A 17,229-nucleotide genomic window follows, 5' to 3' on the forward strand; every position below is an offset into this window, starting at 1 on the left:
ATGGATGATCTACAAATCGTCACTAGCTATTTACCGGACTATTATAATAATATAAATGTATACAATTTATATGCAGACTTTCATGACTAGCTCGTATGAATAGGGAAGTTGAACAAACTCCTAACTTTATTTCACAAAATAAAAAATTTTGGCAATTACTTCAGCATATTCACTGTTGACGGTTGCCTTTGGGTCGCTTGTTTTTTTTTAATATATGATTACTGTTTGACTGGTCATATGTAAATAAAGAAAAAGGACCTGAAATAGGACATGAAGACATCTTTCTAATAATTTCTTCCTAGTTCGTTTTTCTTTCTAGTTTGTTTGTGTAGATTCAAGAAGTTTATCATTGACAGTCATGACGGTCATCACTGATGGATAGAATGTCTATCGGGACTTTATTTATTTATTGCCCGACATTATGTGGCCATGTAGTGATTGAGCAAAATGCAATGATCAGAAACTAGAATATTTTAAAGTCCCCCATTCAAAATCAAAACCAGCAAGGAATTGGTATAGACGAGTGTGACTGTCCAAATAACTACACAAATAAAGTGTTACCTTATTTGACCTAGACTGTGATGAAACTACAGGAACACTCTGAAAACTCTGATATATAGTGTGTGGAGTTTCAAGTGATTGGATGCGCTGTACATCTCCAGTGCCGGTGTGACTCAACTTATCTTCATTGTGATAACACTACAGGCTTGTTATAGAGTCTGGCTGTGTACAACTGAGTTAGGGTGTGTGGGTGTGTGTGTGTGTGTGTGTGTGTGTGTGTGTGTGTGTGTGTGTCTGTTTTTTTGTTTACTGGTGGCCCTATCTTGTGTCTGCACAAACAAAATGAGGTTTGTCTTTTAACAAACTGAATTCTGTCTAAAATAAACTATAGCATATAGCAAAATAAACCTGCATACCAAGAAGGGAAGATAAATTACTGTATGATTAATATAGCGTGCATTTCTGTTTGACTATTTTTAAGAAAAAATTAATAATACAAATATAAAAGAGGCGAATTTAAAACCTTCAAAAACCTTTCTTTACTCAGATATATATATATATACACATTTGGCTTCCTGATGATTTTATACCATAACACCATAATTACTTGGAAACATTTACAGGAAATATTTTGTCTTAATGCTCTATGTTCTGTTTGTTTTCACTAATAATAAACATACATTTGCATAAAGCATCAATATTTGTCCATGTACATGTTGATTAGAATATTAAAAACTTTAAAAGTATTCATTCAGGATACATTTACAAGAGATAAAAATGTGGGATTTGGTTGCTCATGACAACCAGATCCCACAACTCATGACAATCGTGCGATTAATCGTGATGAAATAATAATAATAATAATAATAATTTATAAAAATATCTATCTATCTATCTATCTATCTATCTATCTATCTATCTATCTATCTATCTATCTATCTATCTATCTATCTATCTATCTATCTATCTATCCATCCATCCATCCATCCATCCATCCATCCATCCATCCATCCATCCATCCATCCATCCATCCATCCAGACAGACAGACAGACAGACAGACAGACAGACAGACAGACAGATAGATAGATAGGGAGTTTAAGACTTTTGCACAGTCAGACACATAAGAGAAAGACTAAAAGAATTTACTTGATGGCCTCACACATGTCCAGTCCCATCTTTACACAGTTCTTAGCGTGGTCCGGCAAAGACATGGGTAGTCCACACACACAGTAATAACAGTCTCCCAGTATCTTAATCCTCATGCAGTCATTTTCCTAAAAAACAACAACAAATAAATGTGATCAGACTCAGCTAGGAGAAACAGTGGCGTGTTATACAGATACAGAGAGAAGATTCCTGCGTTGTTTTGTGTTACCTTGGCTATCTGGTCGAATTTGCCAAAAAGCTCGTTGAGCATGTGCACCAGTTCCCCGGGGGAGCAGTCGCTGGCCAAGCGTGTGAACCCCACGATGTCTGCGTACAGAATGCTGCCGAAAACGTTAAGAGGCCTTTAAGACTGTGCAGGAGAGAGTGAGGCAATCTGTGATTGGATTAAAGTATCACTGCTCTGCACTATATCTACTGAAGCACAAAATGTAAGCCTAGGGTTCATTGGGATTAGTATGAACTTCAGATAGCATTAAATCTTCCCTTCACTTGGTCTAAAAACCTGTTCCAGCATGTCAGTGCCCAATGCCAGCTCTATCATAGTTTGGGGTGGAAGCTCTTGAGTGACATGCTACAGATCTTCAACCTCAACCCTGCAGTATTAAACACCTTTGGGATGATTTGGAACGCTGACTGCACCCCAGACCTCATCAACCACATTCGTATCGGACTTTACAATACCCTCGTGGATGAAGGCACAAATCTCAATACTCTCCAACATCTTCCCAATAATGTGAAAGTTATTTTAAAAGGAAATGGGGACTAAATGTGGAATGGGATGTTCAGAAAATCACATACGAATCTTCATTCAGAGTAAAAGACATTTTGGGGACAATTACATTCTTTCAATCCAGTCTGGTTTTGGTTGTTGCTGAATAATGAAGTGAAATTAAGTGACTTTGCACTGAGATGTATCTTAAATTGCTCCTGTGAACACTTTCGCTGTCTGAGGTCAAAGCGAGCACCTGGGTCGCCTTGCTGTTCCTGAAATCAAGCACAAGTGCTGCATATATTGACGAGCGGCACGTCTTCAGCATCCCCTCACCATGATGAAAAACAGCCTATCTTTGAAGTGCACAAAAATATTTCTTCTTTTTTTCTTTTAGGGCTAAGTGAGAAGTATCGAAAACCTTCTGCAGAACTCTTACATCTAGGCTATGTTTTTGGGGTATTGAAATGTTTTGTCCTACTTGCGTGAAGTGGGATTTATTTAGCTGCGAGAAACACCTGTGTGTATTCTGTAAGATCTCCAGGAATAAGAGACATTTCTTTATGTCAGCATGAAGAAATGCTCAATTAATCAAAGTGTGTGTGTGTTGAGTAGTGTGAGTCCTACCTGACGTTGGTGTGTCTCTGCACATAGAGGTTGTGGAAGTTGTTGGTGTTTTCAGCCTGGCCGCTGTTTGGACCCTTGAGCCTCTGAATGATCTCAGCCTTCATCATTCGAGCGATGTGGGCGGGCAACAGGGACAGCAAGAGACGCTCCTATTGGTCAGAATGAAGAGCTTGAGGATGAGAACAAGTGCCTTATAGATTATTTAGGTTTTCTGTCAGACTTTATTTCTCTAATGGCCTTGGAGAACCCTTCACATGGTTGTTCATGCTCGGTCTTTACACTTCACTTTCCTAAAGCAAGTTTCCATTCCAGTTTCACATGAAAAACATGTCCAAAAGCAGCTACTGTTTATAGTTTTCATTTGAAATCATGACAATATGTATGTACACTTTTTTATTTCGTTTTTAATCATTTGCACTCACTAGCTAATTCGCCCTTGTGATATGACCGTTACCAAACAGGTAGCATGAAGGCTAACGTGGTTCTCTTAAACATATCAAGCCTATTCAGGCTATTTGCCCTCTCCTGCAAACATGACCTCATAGACAGCCATGATTGGCTAGTTTCATTATGATTGACAGTGGAGAGAGGGAATGTCCCTCCTACACATGGAACATCGACAACTTTTCTAGTTTTCCCTCAAATTTGTAATTACTTTACCATAATCTGACTGCAACTGCATCTATTGCCTCAAACTCCAAAATAGTTGGGACACAGCACAGAATGTAAATAAAAACACAATGCAATGATTTTTAAATCTTATAACCCCATATTTTATTCATAATAAAATAAAAAAATCATATCAAATGTTTAAACTAAAACCATTTTAAGGCATAAATAAGGTCATTTTAAATTTGATGGCTTCAACAAGTCTCAAAAAAAGCTGGGACACGACCACGTTTAACACCATGTAGCATCACGTCTTCTGTCCATATACGTTTAGGAACTGAAGAGACCAGTTTTGAAGTTTTGCGAGAGTAATGTTGTCCCATATTTGTCTGATTTCCACTGTTTTCCCCTTTGAGACAGTACATTTTCAATGAGATTTAGCCCAGTAAATATGGCAGCATTCTGGCTCATGTTCACGCATGCCTTCTTCTTTGAGCAGTAGAGATTTAACCTGCATTAATGGAAGACACAGCAAACTGTGTTCCCAGACAATGATTTCTGGAGATGTTAATGAGCAAATAAAGTGATTTCCATTAATTCAGTGCCACATGAGGACCTGAAGATCACAAACATTCAATATTGTTTTTCATTTTTTTTCCCTTTTGCATCGAGATTTCTCCAAATGCTTTGAACTACTTTGTAGTTTTATGGTGAACATTATTCTTAATTTGTTCCAGAATTTGTAGACACAGTCTTTCACAGATTAGTGAAGCTCTGCCCATCTTTCATTTTGAGAGACTGCTTCTCTAAGATACACTATTTATACCCAATCATCTGACTGACCTGTTGTCAATGAACCTCATGAGTTGCAAAATGTTTTTAAAACTGTTAATATCGATGACTTTTTCCAGACTTTTGTTGCCCCGCCCCTTTTTTGAGTCGTGTTGCAGCCATAAAGCTTAAAATGACCTAAATATTTTCTTAAAATGCCACATTTCCTCAGTTTATACATTTGATACTATATGTTTTTGGTTGATGAGATTTGCAAATCATTGCATTCTGTTTTTATTTACATTTGACACGGTGTCCCAACTTTTTTGGAACTGGGTCGTACCAAAGTCGAAGCATGTTTCTCATCAGTCACTGCACCTCCATGTTTCATTTCACATGGCCGTGCTTCTGTACCACTTTTCCGGGTTAAATCGTATCTTTACCACATTACTCGTGGTCTTGCTTTTGGCTTTCATGGTAGTTCACTTCCATTACAGGAAGTCTGCACTCGCATCCGTCTTCCACCTCATTACGTGCCATTCTCTGGTCTTATTACTCGAGTTAAATGTCTCTCGTGGCATTTAAACTGCTTATTGTTCACTCATGACTGGAATCGTTGCTGTGAAATTCAGTCCTGTTCTGTTGGAAACATTTCGATGAGGTCTTTTTAACCTTTTTAAAACTTTGGACCGCATTTTTCCAAGCGCTCTTTTTTTGTTTTGATGATGACGTGACACTGCAGGTGTGTATCCGAGACATTTCGACAGCCGGGATCTAATTACACACTGAATTCATTCTAGACTTATATCCAATCTGCACTGGCATTTAGCTGTTTAACAACTTTGTGTGAGGCAACCAGAGTTATAAAACTTTTAGGAGCCTTATTTACTTGAATTGCTTTTATTATACTGTCTCTGTTCCTCAAAAACGACAACGTTAATAAAAAGATTTTCACATGGTTTGGGTGAAACATCTCACTGTTTGGAAGGCATATTATTGGCTGTGCTTTTTTTTGGCTGTTTTGTCCAAAATGCAAAATGTATTGTCCAAGAAACCTGATGTGTTTTTCTCCAGAATGCTGTACGTTCGGGCTCATTTTTGATGAAACCGACGTGTTCAGCGCTGCCTGAACAAAACAAGAAGCAGGAGGGAAGAAAAATCAATCATCTAAGTGAAATCACAGTGAACACCGGCTTCAAATTGCTCTTCAGCGGTGCTCGCTATTTGCTGTTTTGTATGTTGTCTTTGTTCTGTGCAGGTCAAATCATGAATGAGAGAGCACACTCAGACTGACCCTCGAGCATATTTTCATGGCATTTAAAACAAAGCACATGGAAAAGCTTTCCATTAAAAGGCTGTTCTAAAAAAAAAAAAAAAAAAAAAAAATAATAATCCAGTCACAAACTCTTTCAGGTTCAGTGTGTATGTGTGTGTTTGTGTGTGTGTCTGTGTGTGTGTGTGTGTGTGTGTGTGTGTGTGTGTCTGTCTGTGTGTGTGTGTGTGTGTGTGTGTGTGTGTGTGTGTGTGTGTGTGTGTGTGTGTGTGTGTGTGTGTGTGTGTGCGTGCGCTGTTCTGACACAGTGATAGAGTTAACAAAGAGGAGGAAGTATGCTAACAACAGCTAATCACCTTGTTTATCATGGTCTCTTTAGGACATGCTTTCATCAGCTTGGAGAAATTGAATTGAAAATTAGGGAGACAGAGATTGAGAGATTAAGTGAGAGAGAGAGAGAGAGAGAGAGAGAGAGAGAGAGAGAGAGAGAGAGAGAGAGAGAGAGAAAGAGACTGTAAGAAGATAAAATATTCCAGTCTGTTTTGGACCACCTCCTCAATCTGTGTCTCAGGGGGAAATGAAGTAATTAAGCAGCCTGAGCTATATTGAGCGAGTGTGTGGTAAAAAAAAAAAAAAGGAGAAGCGTCTGGCTTTGCTGTCTCTGTTTAGTAAAAATACCGTCACACGCCGGCCACACTGCAACCCAGAGTGATGAGTGATGTACTGAGCGCAGAGCTGTCATCCATCTCCGTGGTAATTACAGTCAAACATAAAAGCATACAGAGGAAAAAAAAAAAGGCTACCTCGGTGTGTGTTTTTGTGTGTGTGTGTGTGTGTGTGTGTGTGTGTGTGTGTGTGAGTGTGTGTGAGTGAAAGAGATGGAAACCTGTAGATCATAATTGCACTGTGGAAAAGCCACAGGGAAAAATAATGAAATTACAGGTCAGTATGCGCAGCTCTGGTTTATGAAGCTTCTCTGGAATGAGCTGGATTTCAAAAGTGCCAACCTTCTGAAGTGCTGATAATCGTTTGGACGATATATATACTGCGATCCACTACTACTGTTCTACATGTTATATGATGATAGCTCAGGAGCTTTGTACAAGTAAAAATGAAACGAGCTCTTCAGCTCTCGTGCGTCACGTGACCGGACACGTGACGCTGCTCAATACTTCAAATCTTCTCAAACGTGAGCTCACAGATGTCTGCGATTGGCTACTGTCGCTGTGATTGACGGTTGAGAGAGAAATCACTGCTTTGCCTTTCATCCATTGGTAATTTTACTCCCTTGGAATATCTTTGGCATCGTTGAGGTTTAAACCAGGAAGATCCGCCATATATGGAGATGTGGTAAAAAGAATAGAAACACGTTTTTAGCATTTTTAAACATTGAATGATCACGTTTTAGGAGGTATTATACTTCCACCTATTAGGGTTGCACCAATTTTCCATAAACAGTTATTAGAATGTGACCACTAAACCCATTCAATAATTAGTATCTTTCATATAGGGCAAAATTAACAAAACCATAATATGCTGCTAATGTTGATAGATTGCTCTATTGACTAGTTATTAATGATGAATATGTAATAATACTGTTTCAATCAAAATCATTGTTGCCCCTGATCAAGACAAATAATATCTCTATTTAACGCTGCTTCGAGACAATGTGCATTGTTGAAAGCGCTATACAAATTGAAATGAATTGTACTGAAAATATAACCTTATCATCATTACCTCTTAGAAACTCTTTCTTGTCATGTGACACACAAAATAATTAACAAACAAAGCCAACTTCAACAAGAGGAAGTTGGAAACCTCACACAGCTCGGAGAAGGAAGGATAGGGTGGGAGAGAGGGGGGGGTGGCGGCGTTTTTGGCTCAGAGCTATTTATGGCATAAAACCTCAGTCTTAGACCCACCCATTCAATGGATATTAGTAATTCTTTGTTTTTAACTGCAGAAATGTCTCTTACTCAACCTTCAAATGTGTGTTACACCCTCCAATGTCACACAGTACACTTGTCAGGATAGATTTCTCATTGTAAGTAAGGGAAAGACAGTTGAAGGATGTGCTGTTGATTCTTTAGAGAATTAAACTTTGACTATTCTTTTTATCCATTTATAGTTACATTCACAATATAGAACCTATAAAATCGTTTTACTAGCCTTCTTGAAATAAATAAGAAAATAATATTACTTCCTCTAGTGGAAAGCCTACTGTTACAACGCACTGATACTGGTGATTGTTTGCGTAAATGTTAAAATACAGAAAAATACTACTTACAGAAGTAGTTATCAACAATATAACAGATGCCATGTACAGTATATACTCGGGCTGCTCTCACAGAAAATGAAAAAACACCTAACCAATTAAAATACATTTTATTTGTATAGCACTTTTAATAATGCCTTGAAGCAGATTTTTAGAAATAAATAGATTATTATTAGCCTTGTAAATTAGTGCCTATAATTGATCTCCAAGGAGCGGGCCAGTGGAGACAGTGGCAAAGAAAAACTGCTTGAGATGGAATGAGGAATAAGCCTTGAGTGGATCCAGACTCAAAAGGGAACCCATAGGTGACATCAAATGTCCAGTCTTTATTGTTCCCATCGTTGTTGAGGTTGTCAACTGTTAAATGATGTGCGCTTGAATGCAAAACTGTTCATGGCAATTGTAGGCCAGATCGCAAAATCAGGCACAAATCAGAATTCTGACCAATCAGAATCAGGAATTCAACAGCGCTAGAATATGTTCATTCATAAGGGACATAAATAAACCCAGTATTAAAAGTATGGTTCAGCATGTTAATGAAATCTCACAAACTCTAGCCGAGGGAGGTGGGAGCACAGTGGTTGAGACATTGTACTCTGGATCAGGAGGTTACAAGTACAAATTCCAGCACTACCAATATGCCACTCGTGTGCCCTTATAACAAGGCCCTTCTTGTTGTTCTTTGGATGAGAATGTCTACCGAATGCCGTAAATGTAAATTTAGAGCGTATTCTCAAATTGTCTTTGGCAAGGGCCTACATTGAGTTGTATAAGATTTACTCAAACCCTCTCTCATCGATCGTTCTCCAACAGAGAAGAGACACATTCAGCCTAATTAATTCCACATTCAGATACTGGCTGCTTCACCTTCAGGCCCAGACTTTATTCTGGCAGGTCATGAAGTGCAATCAATTACAGATCACCAAACCGAGCACTGAGTAATGCACAAATCACATGTTCCAACCCTAATAAGAATCCTAAGTGCACCATTTCTAATTTGCATCTCCTTTTGTTTTATTGTGTTTCTAATTATTTTAGATTTAAATGGGATGGGTGTGAATACTTATAAGTTTTATTAAACTGAGAGTGCAGGAGAGAAAACAAAACTCAAAAATTGGAGTTCTATGGACAAACTCATTCATAGGAGTTTTATTGATTTATTTTGTAGATTCTAAACATGATGAAATCATAAAAAATGATCTGATCAGAATGAAACCTGGAATATATTAAATATTTCATGATATATGAATAATTTTGTATTACAGTTTTGTTTTTAACTAATTACTCCATTAGGAGTTTGTGCAGTAGAGGTATTAACCCTTTCTTTCTCTTTCTTCTCAATCTCTCCCTCTCTCTTTTTCTCTCTGGCCAAATTTATTTATATATACAATATGTGGACAACGGTTTGTGTCGGCACCTGACTAAAAGATTGCCACATTGCCACATTTAGTCCCCATATGCTGTTATAATAACCTTCACTCTTCTGGGGAGATGTTACACTGGATTTTGGAGTGTGCTTGTGGAAATTTGTGATCATTCAGCCACAAGGGTGTTAGTAAACTAAGGTACTGATGTAGGTGAGGTGAGGAATCCCGGTGTGCAGTCAACGTTCCAATTCATCCCAAAGTTATTCAATAGTGTTGAGTTTAGAGCTCTATAGCAGGCAACTCAAGATCTTCCAGACCAACCCATGCAAATCATATGCTCATTTAGCTGGTTTTGTGTACAGGAGCATTGTCCTGTTGGAACAGATTTTGGTCTCCTAGTTCAAATGAAGAAAAAATGTAATGCTACAGCATCTAAAGACATTCTGAATGATTGTGTACCTCCAAATTGTGGTAAGAGTTTGGGGAAAATCACATATGGCTGGAAAAGTCAGGTGTCCCATTACTTTGTCCATATACTGTATATATATATTTGCAAATAGCACACATATACACACATTTGTAATATGCAGGAATTGATTTTGTACAGTTTGGTGGATGAAATCTCACTCTGAAAAATCTAAACTAATAAAATACAATATCTTAATTTAAGGTGGTCACAGTTTGGCTTTAACATCTCTGGTCCAGTGTGTGAACTTATGTGGACGTTCGCCAGAACGGAAAACAAGTCACTGTGAGAAAATGCTACTGCTGTTACAGTATAGTAATAAACACTGTGAAGGTCTGACTGTTTCACGGTCGATGTGTTAAGATCTACATGTGTGAAAATCATTTATTTCTTACCTGTTGATGTTTTTCAAATTCCAGTTTAATAGGAGACTTGATGCAGTTACATGTGTCCTGGTAGGTCTGTTTAAGAGCCAGATCCATCAGGTGCTTGTGATAGGCACCTGCTATGTTCCCACAGATAAATATGATGATGTTGGCCAAAATCTGTACAAAGACAAAACAGGCGCTTGAGTTGGCTTTGTTACACTCTGATATATGAAATTCCTGGAATGAAAAGATGCCTATAGTATCGACTTCATAAGCTCTTGTGGGCATGTTGTGTAGTTTTGGGGTGAGCTGAATTCATAAAATCAAGTAAAAAAGCAGCCATCCATATGCCACTTTATCACTGAAGAGTGGATAAACCACCTCTGAAGTCTCGAGCATTCAGTTTAAGATATCTAAAATAAAAAAAAGGAAGCTATGAATACACACTCACAGGACAGCACCAACTACAACCACTTCTGTACACGCTCCCCCTCCAGATACATGTGGTTACATGGCATCACTTTGTATCAACAGGAAGAGGGGAATGAACCTTTCCCAACTGTGGCATCTCTGGGAAAATGAATGTGGGTGCCAGAGACAGGATGTAGCCAAGAACACCACTCAAGAGCGTCAATCATTATAATTAGCCTCCAGGACCTCCGGCCATTATTGCTCAGACACGCACTCACACACACATGCACACACACACTATTAGCAAGTTAAACTGGTCCAGAAGCAGCAATTACACTGCTTTTGTTTAACAATTAAGAGCAAACAGAATCAAGAGCTGCAGTTTTGGTATATAAACAATGATTGTATTTTAATGGTCACATGTCGACGATTACATGGAAAAGGTCTGCTGTGTACTCTGCTTTCTTTCTCTGCAAACCTCATCACTGTTTAATCGACGAACAAGCAGCACATTTACATCCTGATCACCAAGAACTGTAATACAGACCATCTTTAGACTTTACACAGATTGGTGCAAAAAACTAAAAACATTCAGTGGGCATTGGTTCTGCAGGCATTCTTTCAGATAGAAATCTAAAGAGAGAGACAGAAGTGGCAAGAGTAATTAAATATTCTACTTAGGTAAACGAAAGGGGAAGTGGTGGCTCCAGCGGTTAAGGCGCTGGGTTGCCGATCGGAAGGTCTGGGGTTCAAGCCCCGGTATCGCCAAGCTGCCACTCTTGGGCCCTTGAGCAAGGCCCTTAACCCTCTATGCTCCGGGGGTCCCTTACGAGGGAAATATCAAGGTCCGTGACGCCGGAGTGACGTGGGGCCGCCTTCCCGTGGGCTCACCACCTGCAGGAGGGACCGTAAGGGACGGTGCTATGAGGATTGGGCAGCAGTCGGAGGCGGGGGCCTGCTTAGACTGCTGCCCCCGCGACCCGAATTACGGATAAACGGGAGAAAATGGATGGATGGATGGATGGATGGAATACTTAGGTAAACATACTGTTTCTTCAAAAAAATTGAAGTTTTTACAATTTACTGGGCTGAAAATCTACTAAAGTAAAAGTAAAAAGCAGACGTGGGAGATAATGAAGTTCAAATACTTAGTTAGTGTACTTAAGTAGATTTTTCTGGTATCAGTATCTTTACTTCACTATTTATTTTTTACTTACACTCATTACATTTACTGTATTACACGAATATCTGTACTTTCTACTTCTTACATTTTCCAACCAGACTCGTTGCTTTAGTTTCAATCTATTTGGTGACATGATCAATTTGTTTCCTTCTCATTGCTCACCATTTTCAGCCCATCAGCCTATCTCATTGCACAGCTTTTTTTAACCTCCCATTGGTGTATTATTTCCTGGTGCTCACAGACTTAGGCTAGTTTTCGAAGCTACAACGAGCAAGACAGAAGGCAACAAGAAGTTTTGGGATAACATGGATGAGACGGAGGGAGTCAGTGATGTAAATATGCCTGAGAACAGAAACATTCCTGATCACCTGTTCATCATTTTTTTTCTCTGCTTGTGTTCTATATGGGAGACGTTCAGCCTGGATACATTCTTTAGAAAACAACATTTCATTCCTTTGTATTAATATAGTGTGAGGTCCAGTTACCAGTGTGACACTAAAACAGGTAGCAGTAATGGCTACTTTTTACTTAAATAAATGTCAGAGTCTAAATTTCTTTACTTTAACTTGAGTAAAAAAGTGTAGTCAGAACTTTTACCAGAGTCTTCCAAAACAGGAGTATCTGTACTTCTAGTTAAGTGAAGGATGTGTGTACTTTTGCCATCTCAGGTAAAAATACGTTTATTTATATTTTACTTAGAAATAAGTTTATTAGAGGGACAGAGCATGTAGGACGTTTTGGAGACAAGGTGAGGGAGGTGAGATTGAGATGGTTTGGACATGAGCAGATGAGGGACATGGGGTTTATCGGTAGGAGAATGCTAAGGATGGATCTACCAGGAAGGAGGAAAATAGGAAGGACAAGGAGGAGGTTTATGGATGTGGTGAAGTAAGACATGCAGGTAGTTGGGTTGAAAGGGGCAGATGAAGAGGATGATCCGCTGTGGCGACCACTAATGGGAGAAGCCGAAAGAAGAAGAAGAAGAAGAGTTACTTGTTAACAGCAGGGGGTGGGGGGTTCTAGTGTAGCTCAGAAAACACAAGGAGATATAAAGCTTGGACTAGTTGTTTTTAATTAACGGAACCCCTTTACAAATTAAAGTGCAATAACAAAAAAAACAATACAGGATTGAGTCTAATGTAACCTTTGCACTTTCGCAGCAAAAAAAAGAAATCTCCTGTTATAATGTCATTTATGATAATGAGAGAAAGAAATTGAACAACTTGCGATTAAACACTAGCATTATTAAAATTTATTATTTTTTTTACCCAGTCGCTCTGGACATGGGCACCTACTAAATGCTGCAAATGTACATTTAAAATGTAGTTAAGTAAAATTCTTCTAACAAAACATAGGTAAAAGTAAAATTACAGATTTGAAAAACTACTAGTAGAAGTACACAAAAACTACTCGATTACAAAAACATGAATAAATGAAATTCTGTACTTTCCGCCTCTGGGTTTCAGTTACCAGTACGGGGGCTACAGTGACCCAAAAAGTGCTTTGGTCACAGTGCAGGGCTTAGAACCATAGGAATCCCTGAAGAAAAGACTGAACAGAAGGTTCCTCAGCAGACAGCCAAGAACAGGAATCTTAAGCTATAATGGATGCAGATTAGACAGTTGAGGTCTCTGGCTTCTAAGGAACATTTTTAATAAAGAAAAAAAGTGTGTTTATCGGTCATGAGAGAACTCTTTTAATAAGTCATTCTGCTAGCTGTAATTACCGAGCAGTGGCTGTAACAGACGGAAGACAGATCCAGGCCGGCAAAAAGCGCTGGCATAATTAGAAATCACACACTCCTGAAATCACACTGCTGATTCATCACTAGGGCTCATCCCCCTCTGTAGTGCACACGTCCTTACATACATTATGCCGAAGACATATAATTGCTTCTGAGTGATAGGGTTAAAAACTGATTTTTGACATGTCATTAGAGAAAACTGGAGCTGAATGATTAAAGTGTCTTTGGGTCCAGTGCAGAAGTGCTTTAGAAGATCTCTAATGAGTTATTTTAACGATACTAAAGCTCACTATGGAGAAACGTGAAAAAAATATCAGCCTACAAGGTAAGAAAACAAGTATGAAACCATTGTTAGCAATTAATTAATCTGGAAACGGGTTTCTGTCGATAGAGGAGAAGAGCGCGTGAGCGAGTAATCAGCGGGAACAGCGTGAGAACAGGCACATGGTAGTTCCTCCCTAAATAAAATCAAAGTGGTAGTAAATAGACCAAACACACCAAAAGGATTTTGTTCATTTTTCGAGGCAGGGTTGACACGACATAAAGGGCTCTTAATAAAGAAATAAAGTGCAGCGTGTCGTTCCGAGCTTAATGGAGAACCGACAGTTAGTTTTTTGTCGAATCGTCCAAGCCAGGTTGCTATGGCAATTGGGGTCGATGATTAACCTCTGGTTAAAACAATCATTTTCCAAAAAGCTCTCGTTTGCTCAAGGCATGTTGCCAGAAGAAGTCACCAGAAATAAAAGGGGAACATACATGTGCTGGTCTGTTCTTGTCTTTCAGAGGTGCACCTCAGGAAAATGTGCAACTATACAAAACTATCAATATATATATATATATTCAGATCTAGACCACATTTGGGCTTATATTAAACTCTACTCTTCTGGAAAGATGTTCCACTAGATTTTGGATTGTGCTTGTGGAGATTAAGATAGATAGATAGATCCAGAGAAGGTCATTCAAGTTCTTCATTCAAGAAGGGAAAATCGAATGCTACCACATTCAAAAAGTGCCTCCAACTTTGTGGTAACGGTTTAGAGAACAACAACGTGTCGCTAAAAAAGTCAGGTGTTTCAATATTTTTGTCTAAATGATGCATTAAGGAGAAACAATGAGATGAACCAGACTCAAAAGGGAAACCATACTTTCAACTTTGTTTCAAAATTCTGTCTCACCTTCCACTCCAATCCATGTAATTTATATCTAAAAAGAGTTTGCTTTGTGCATAGGGGCATTGACATGTTGGAACAGGTTTGGCTTTCCTAGTTCAAATACAGGAAACCTTTACACATACAGTATGTCCATCATGTATATATATGACCAATGATTTTGTCCATTATGTATATAGATGACCTAACATATACTGTGTATACATCGGAACCTCGGAGCTTGCGAGGGTTAGGGACCAAGACCGGTCGCGAGTTCCGAATTTTCGCGACCTTTTGATACGCCCCTTCCAACCCAGTAAAAACCCAAAGAACACTATACGAAATCAATTTAAATGAGTAAATAACACTATTTCACTCCATAACACTTAATTATTAGACAATTTTAATGAGATAAACCTTGATTAGAAATGTTAAAACTAGCGTTTTGAGCAGCTCGCGGTTGCTGACGAGCCGATCTGAATGAGAGTCGCCGGTCGGAATGAAAGTCGCGAGCATGCGAGGTCGCGAGCGCTGAGGCCGTGAGCTCCGAGGTTCCACTGTATATATTTATGTTATAAAATACCATTTGTGAACTAGTCATACATTTCTTTTTTTCTTTTCTTTTATATAACTGGAAAGCTGTGTTAGAGAAAGTGGGCCAGCATCATCAGTGACGATATCGGTGCCAATAATATTTTTGTTGGCTGTATACAGTATGCAAAGTGTGATCATAATGAACTTGTCTGGAACATCAGGAACATGTATGGAACTGGCTTGAGTCTGAGGTCGCTTGAAACAGACACAGCTTGTTATAAAGCAAGGGAAGCCGTCTGGCCTGTGCTCAGTTCTGGCAGACGGGCCTCATCCAGGGAATCCTGCCCAATGCACGATGCCACATCATAATGCCAGGTTTATAACAAAAGACGAGACTATGTAATTGTCTCTCATCCATGTATTCGTTTCCTTTATTTACATGCTGCTTGTTTTGGAAAATTATGTCGTGTAGTGTAATTGATGGAGATATAATAATTATGTTATATTTTGTGTTTTATTTATGTGAACCCTTAAAGGTTGTATTGCTCAAATAATCACTTAAATTATACAATATACTTCATTCTAGCTGACTTTTGGATAAATGTGTCCTGACTAGTACTTATTTTCATTTTAAGACCCTTTGAAGGTTAATCCAGGAACACTGAAGTGTCATCGTTTGAAATTCTGAATAAATTAATGAGTACATTTTCATGAATACTGGGCTTTCGGTGTAACACATGGGCAGGAAATGTAGTCTATTTATGCAGATGAGCTTTAATAGAGGTCTCGTCTTACTGCGGATTGCCAATTTCCTTGTCCTATATAAAACACAATAACAAGCTGAATGATAAACAGCATTAAGAGCATTACGCATATTGAAAGCAGCATGCCTGCAAATTACAGCCAACAACACAATGAACCATGGCAACGTTGCAGCAAAGTCACTTTTTTCCCACCTTACAGACAATAAGATACAAAAAAGAATTTCCAGGACCATAGTGTAATATATTAAAATTGCACACGTCTCTTAACGAAGCACAAATTGCCTTCGCTGGCTTTTTTTTTTAGACTTTTATAGGCCAAACTGTGTCCTATATTCCTACTTTCCTCTGCTTGCGTCTATATGTGTTGCTGTCTAATAAACACAAAAATAGCTAAGAAGGGATACTCGCAACACACAGAATAAAAAAAAAAAAACACTACACAAACAAAAAGACTCACCTGCCAGACGAGTGGCTCGGCATGCCGTATTGTGTTTGAGAGGCAGACGCTGAGGACCAGAGTGTGGGAGGAGGATGTGAGGATGCTGGCGATGATGGCGTCCCGCATGGAGAACGGTAGCATGGTGTAAACCACGAACACTATGAACAGAAAGAAAGAGACCTGCAATGGAGCGAGAGACAGAAAGAGAGAGAGAGAGATAAAGGTATACAGCATTCAGTAGGTATAGAGACATTGTCACAGAGCAGCTTGGATGTAGATTTAGATCTCTAATCAGCAAACCAGAGGAAACATCAGTGAGAAAACGATTAGTTCTTCTGAGTCACAATAAGACTCCTAACGATCGAATCGTACATGAACGACCATCACTGGAATTTGAGTGAAGACAGGAGAGTGCGCTTAATTCACCTACCAAGAGAAATGAAGACAGCAATAAAATAACTGCATATGTGCAGTGCTTATGTAGCATCAGTGTTGCGATGATCACAAGACAGTATTTAAGACCAGAGAAGCAGTTCTTAGGTACAAATGAACAACATTCAGGTGCAATTCAGCAGTCGGTTAGAACTAAACCCTGCTCTCTTTCCCATTTATGGTGGTGTTTTTTTTTTTTTTTTTTTTTTTTTTATTTATTTATTTTTTTAGATGAAAGCACAAAAATCGACCAAAACAACCGGTCTAAGTGTGTGATCGAGGTAATCTCGGCCTTGATCAACTCCGAATCGACACGTCAGCAGTACAGCAGTAAGTTTACCTCCTGCAGTCAAGTTGATTCATAGTTTGATCACGTTCTCACTGTGATTGGACCAACACTACTAAAGCTCTGTCCTTCGGGAGCAAAATGAGTGCTGCAG

General features: G+C 38.8%; 1 protein-coding gene across 1 annotated transcript in view; it reads right to left on the reverse strand.

The window, feature by feature from the left end:
* Positions 1–17,229, reverse strand: part of adcy2b (adenylate cyclase 2b (brain)) — a 70,038-nt gene that overhangs the window by 32,166 nt on the left and 20,643 nt on the right. The window contains exons 3-7 of the mRNA XM_083544272.1: positions 16,376–16,537; positions 10,162–10,311; positions 3,006–3,154; positions 1,878–1,989; positions 1,649–1,776 (exon numbers count right to left, since the gene is read on the reverse strand). Of these exons, the coding sequence (XP_083400398.1) occupies positions 1,649–1,776; positions 1,878–1,989; positions 3,006–3,154; positions 10,162–10,311; positions 16,376–16,537 (701 nt within the window). The remainder of the gene's footprint in view (positions 1–1,648; positions 1,777–1,877; positions 1,990–3,005; positions 3,155–10,161; positions 10,312–16,375; positions 16,538–17,229) is intronic.

Source organism: Silurus aristotelis (genome assembly GCF_946808225.1).
Source record: "Silurus aristotelis genome assembly, chromosome: 6".
NCBI classification, from domain to species: Eukaryota; Metazoa; Chordata; class Actinopteri; order Siluriformes; family Siluridae; genus Silurus; species Silurus aristotelis.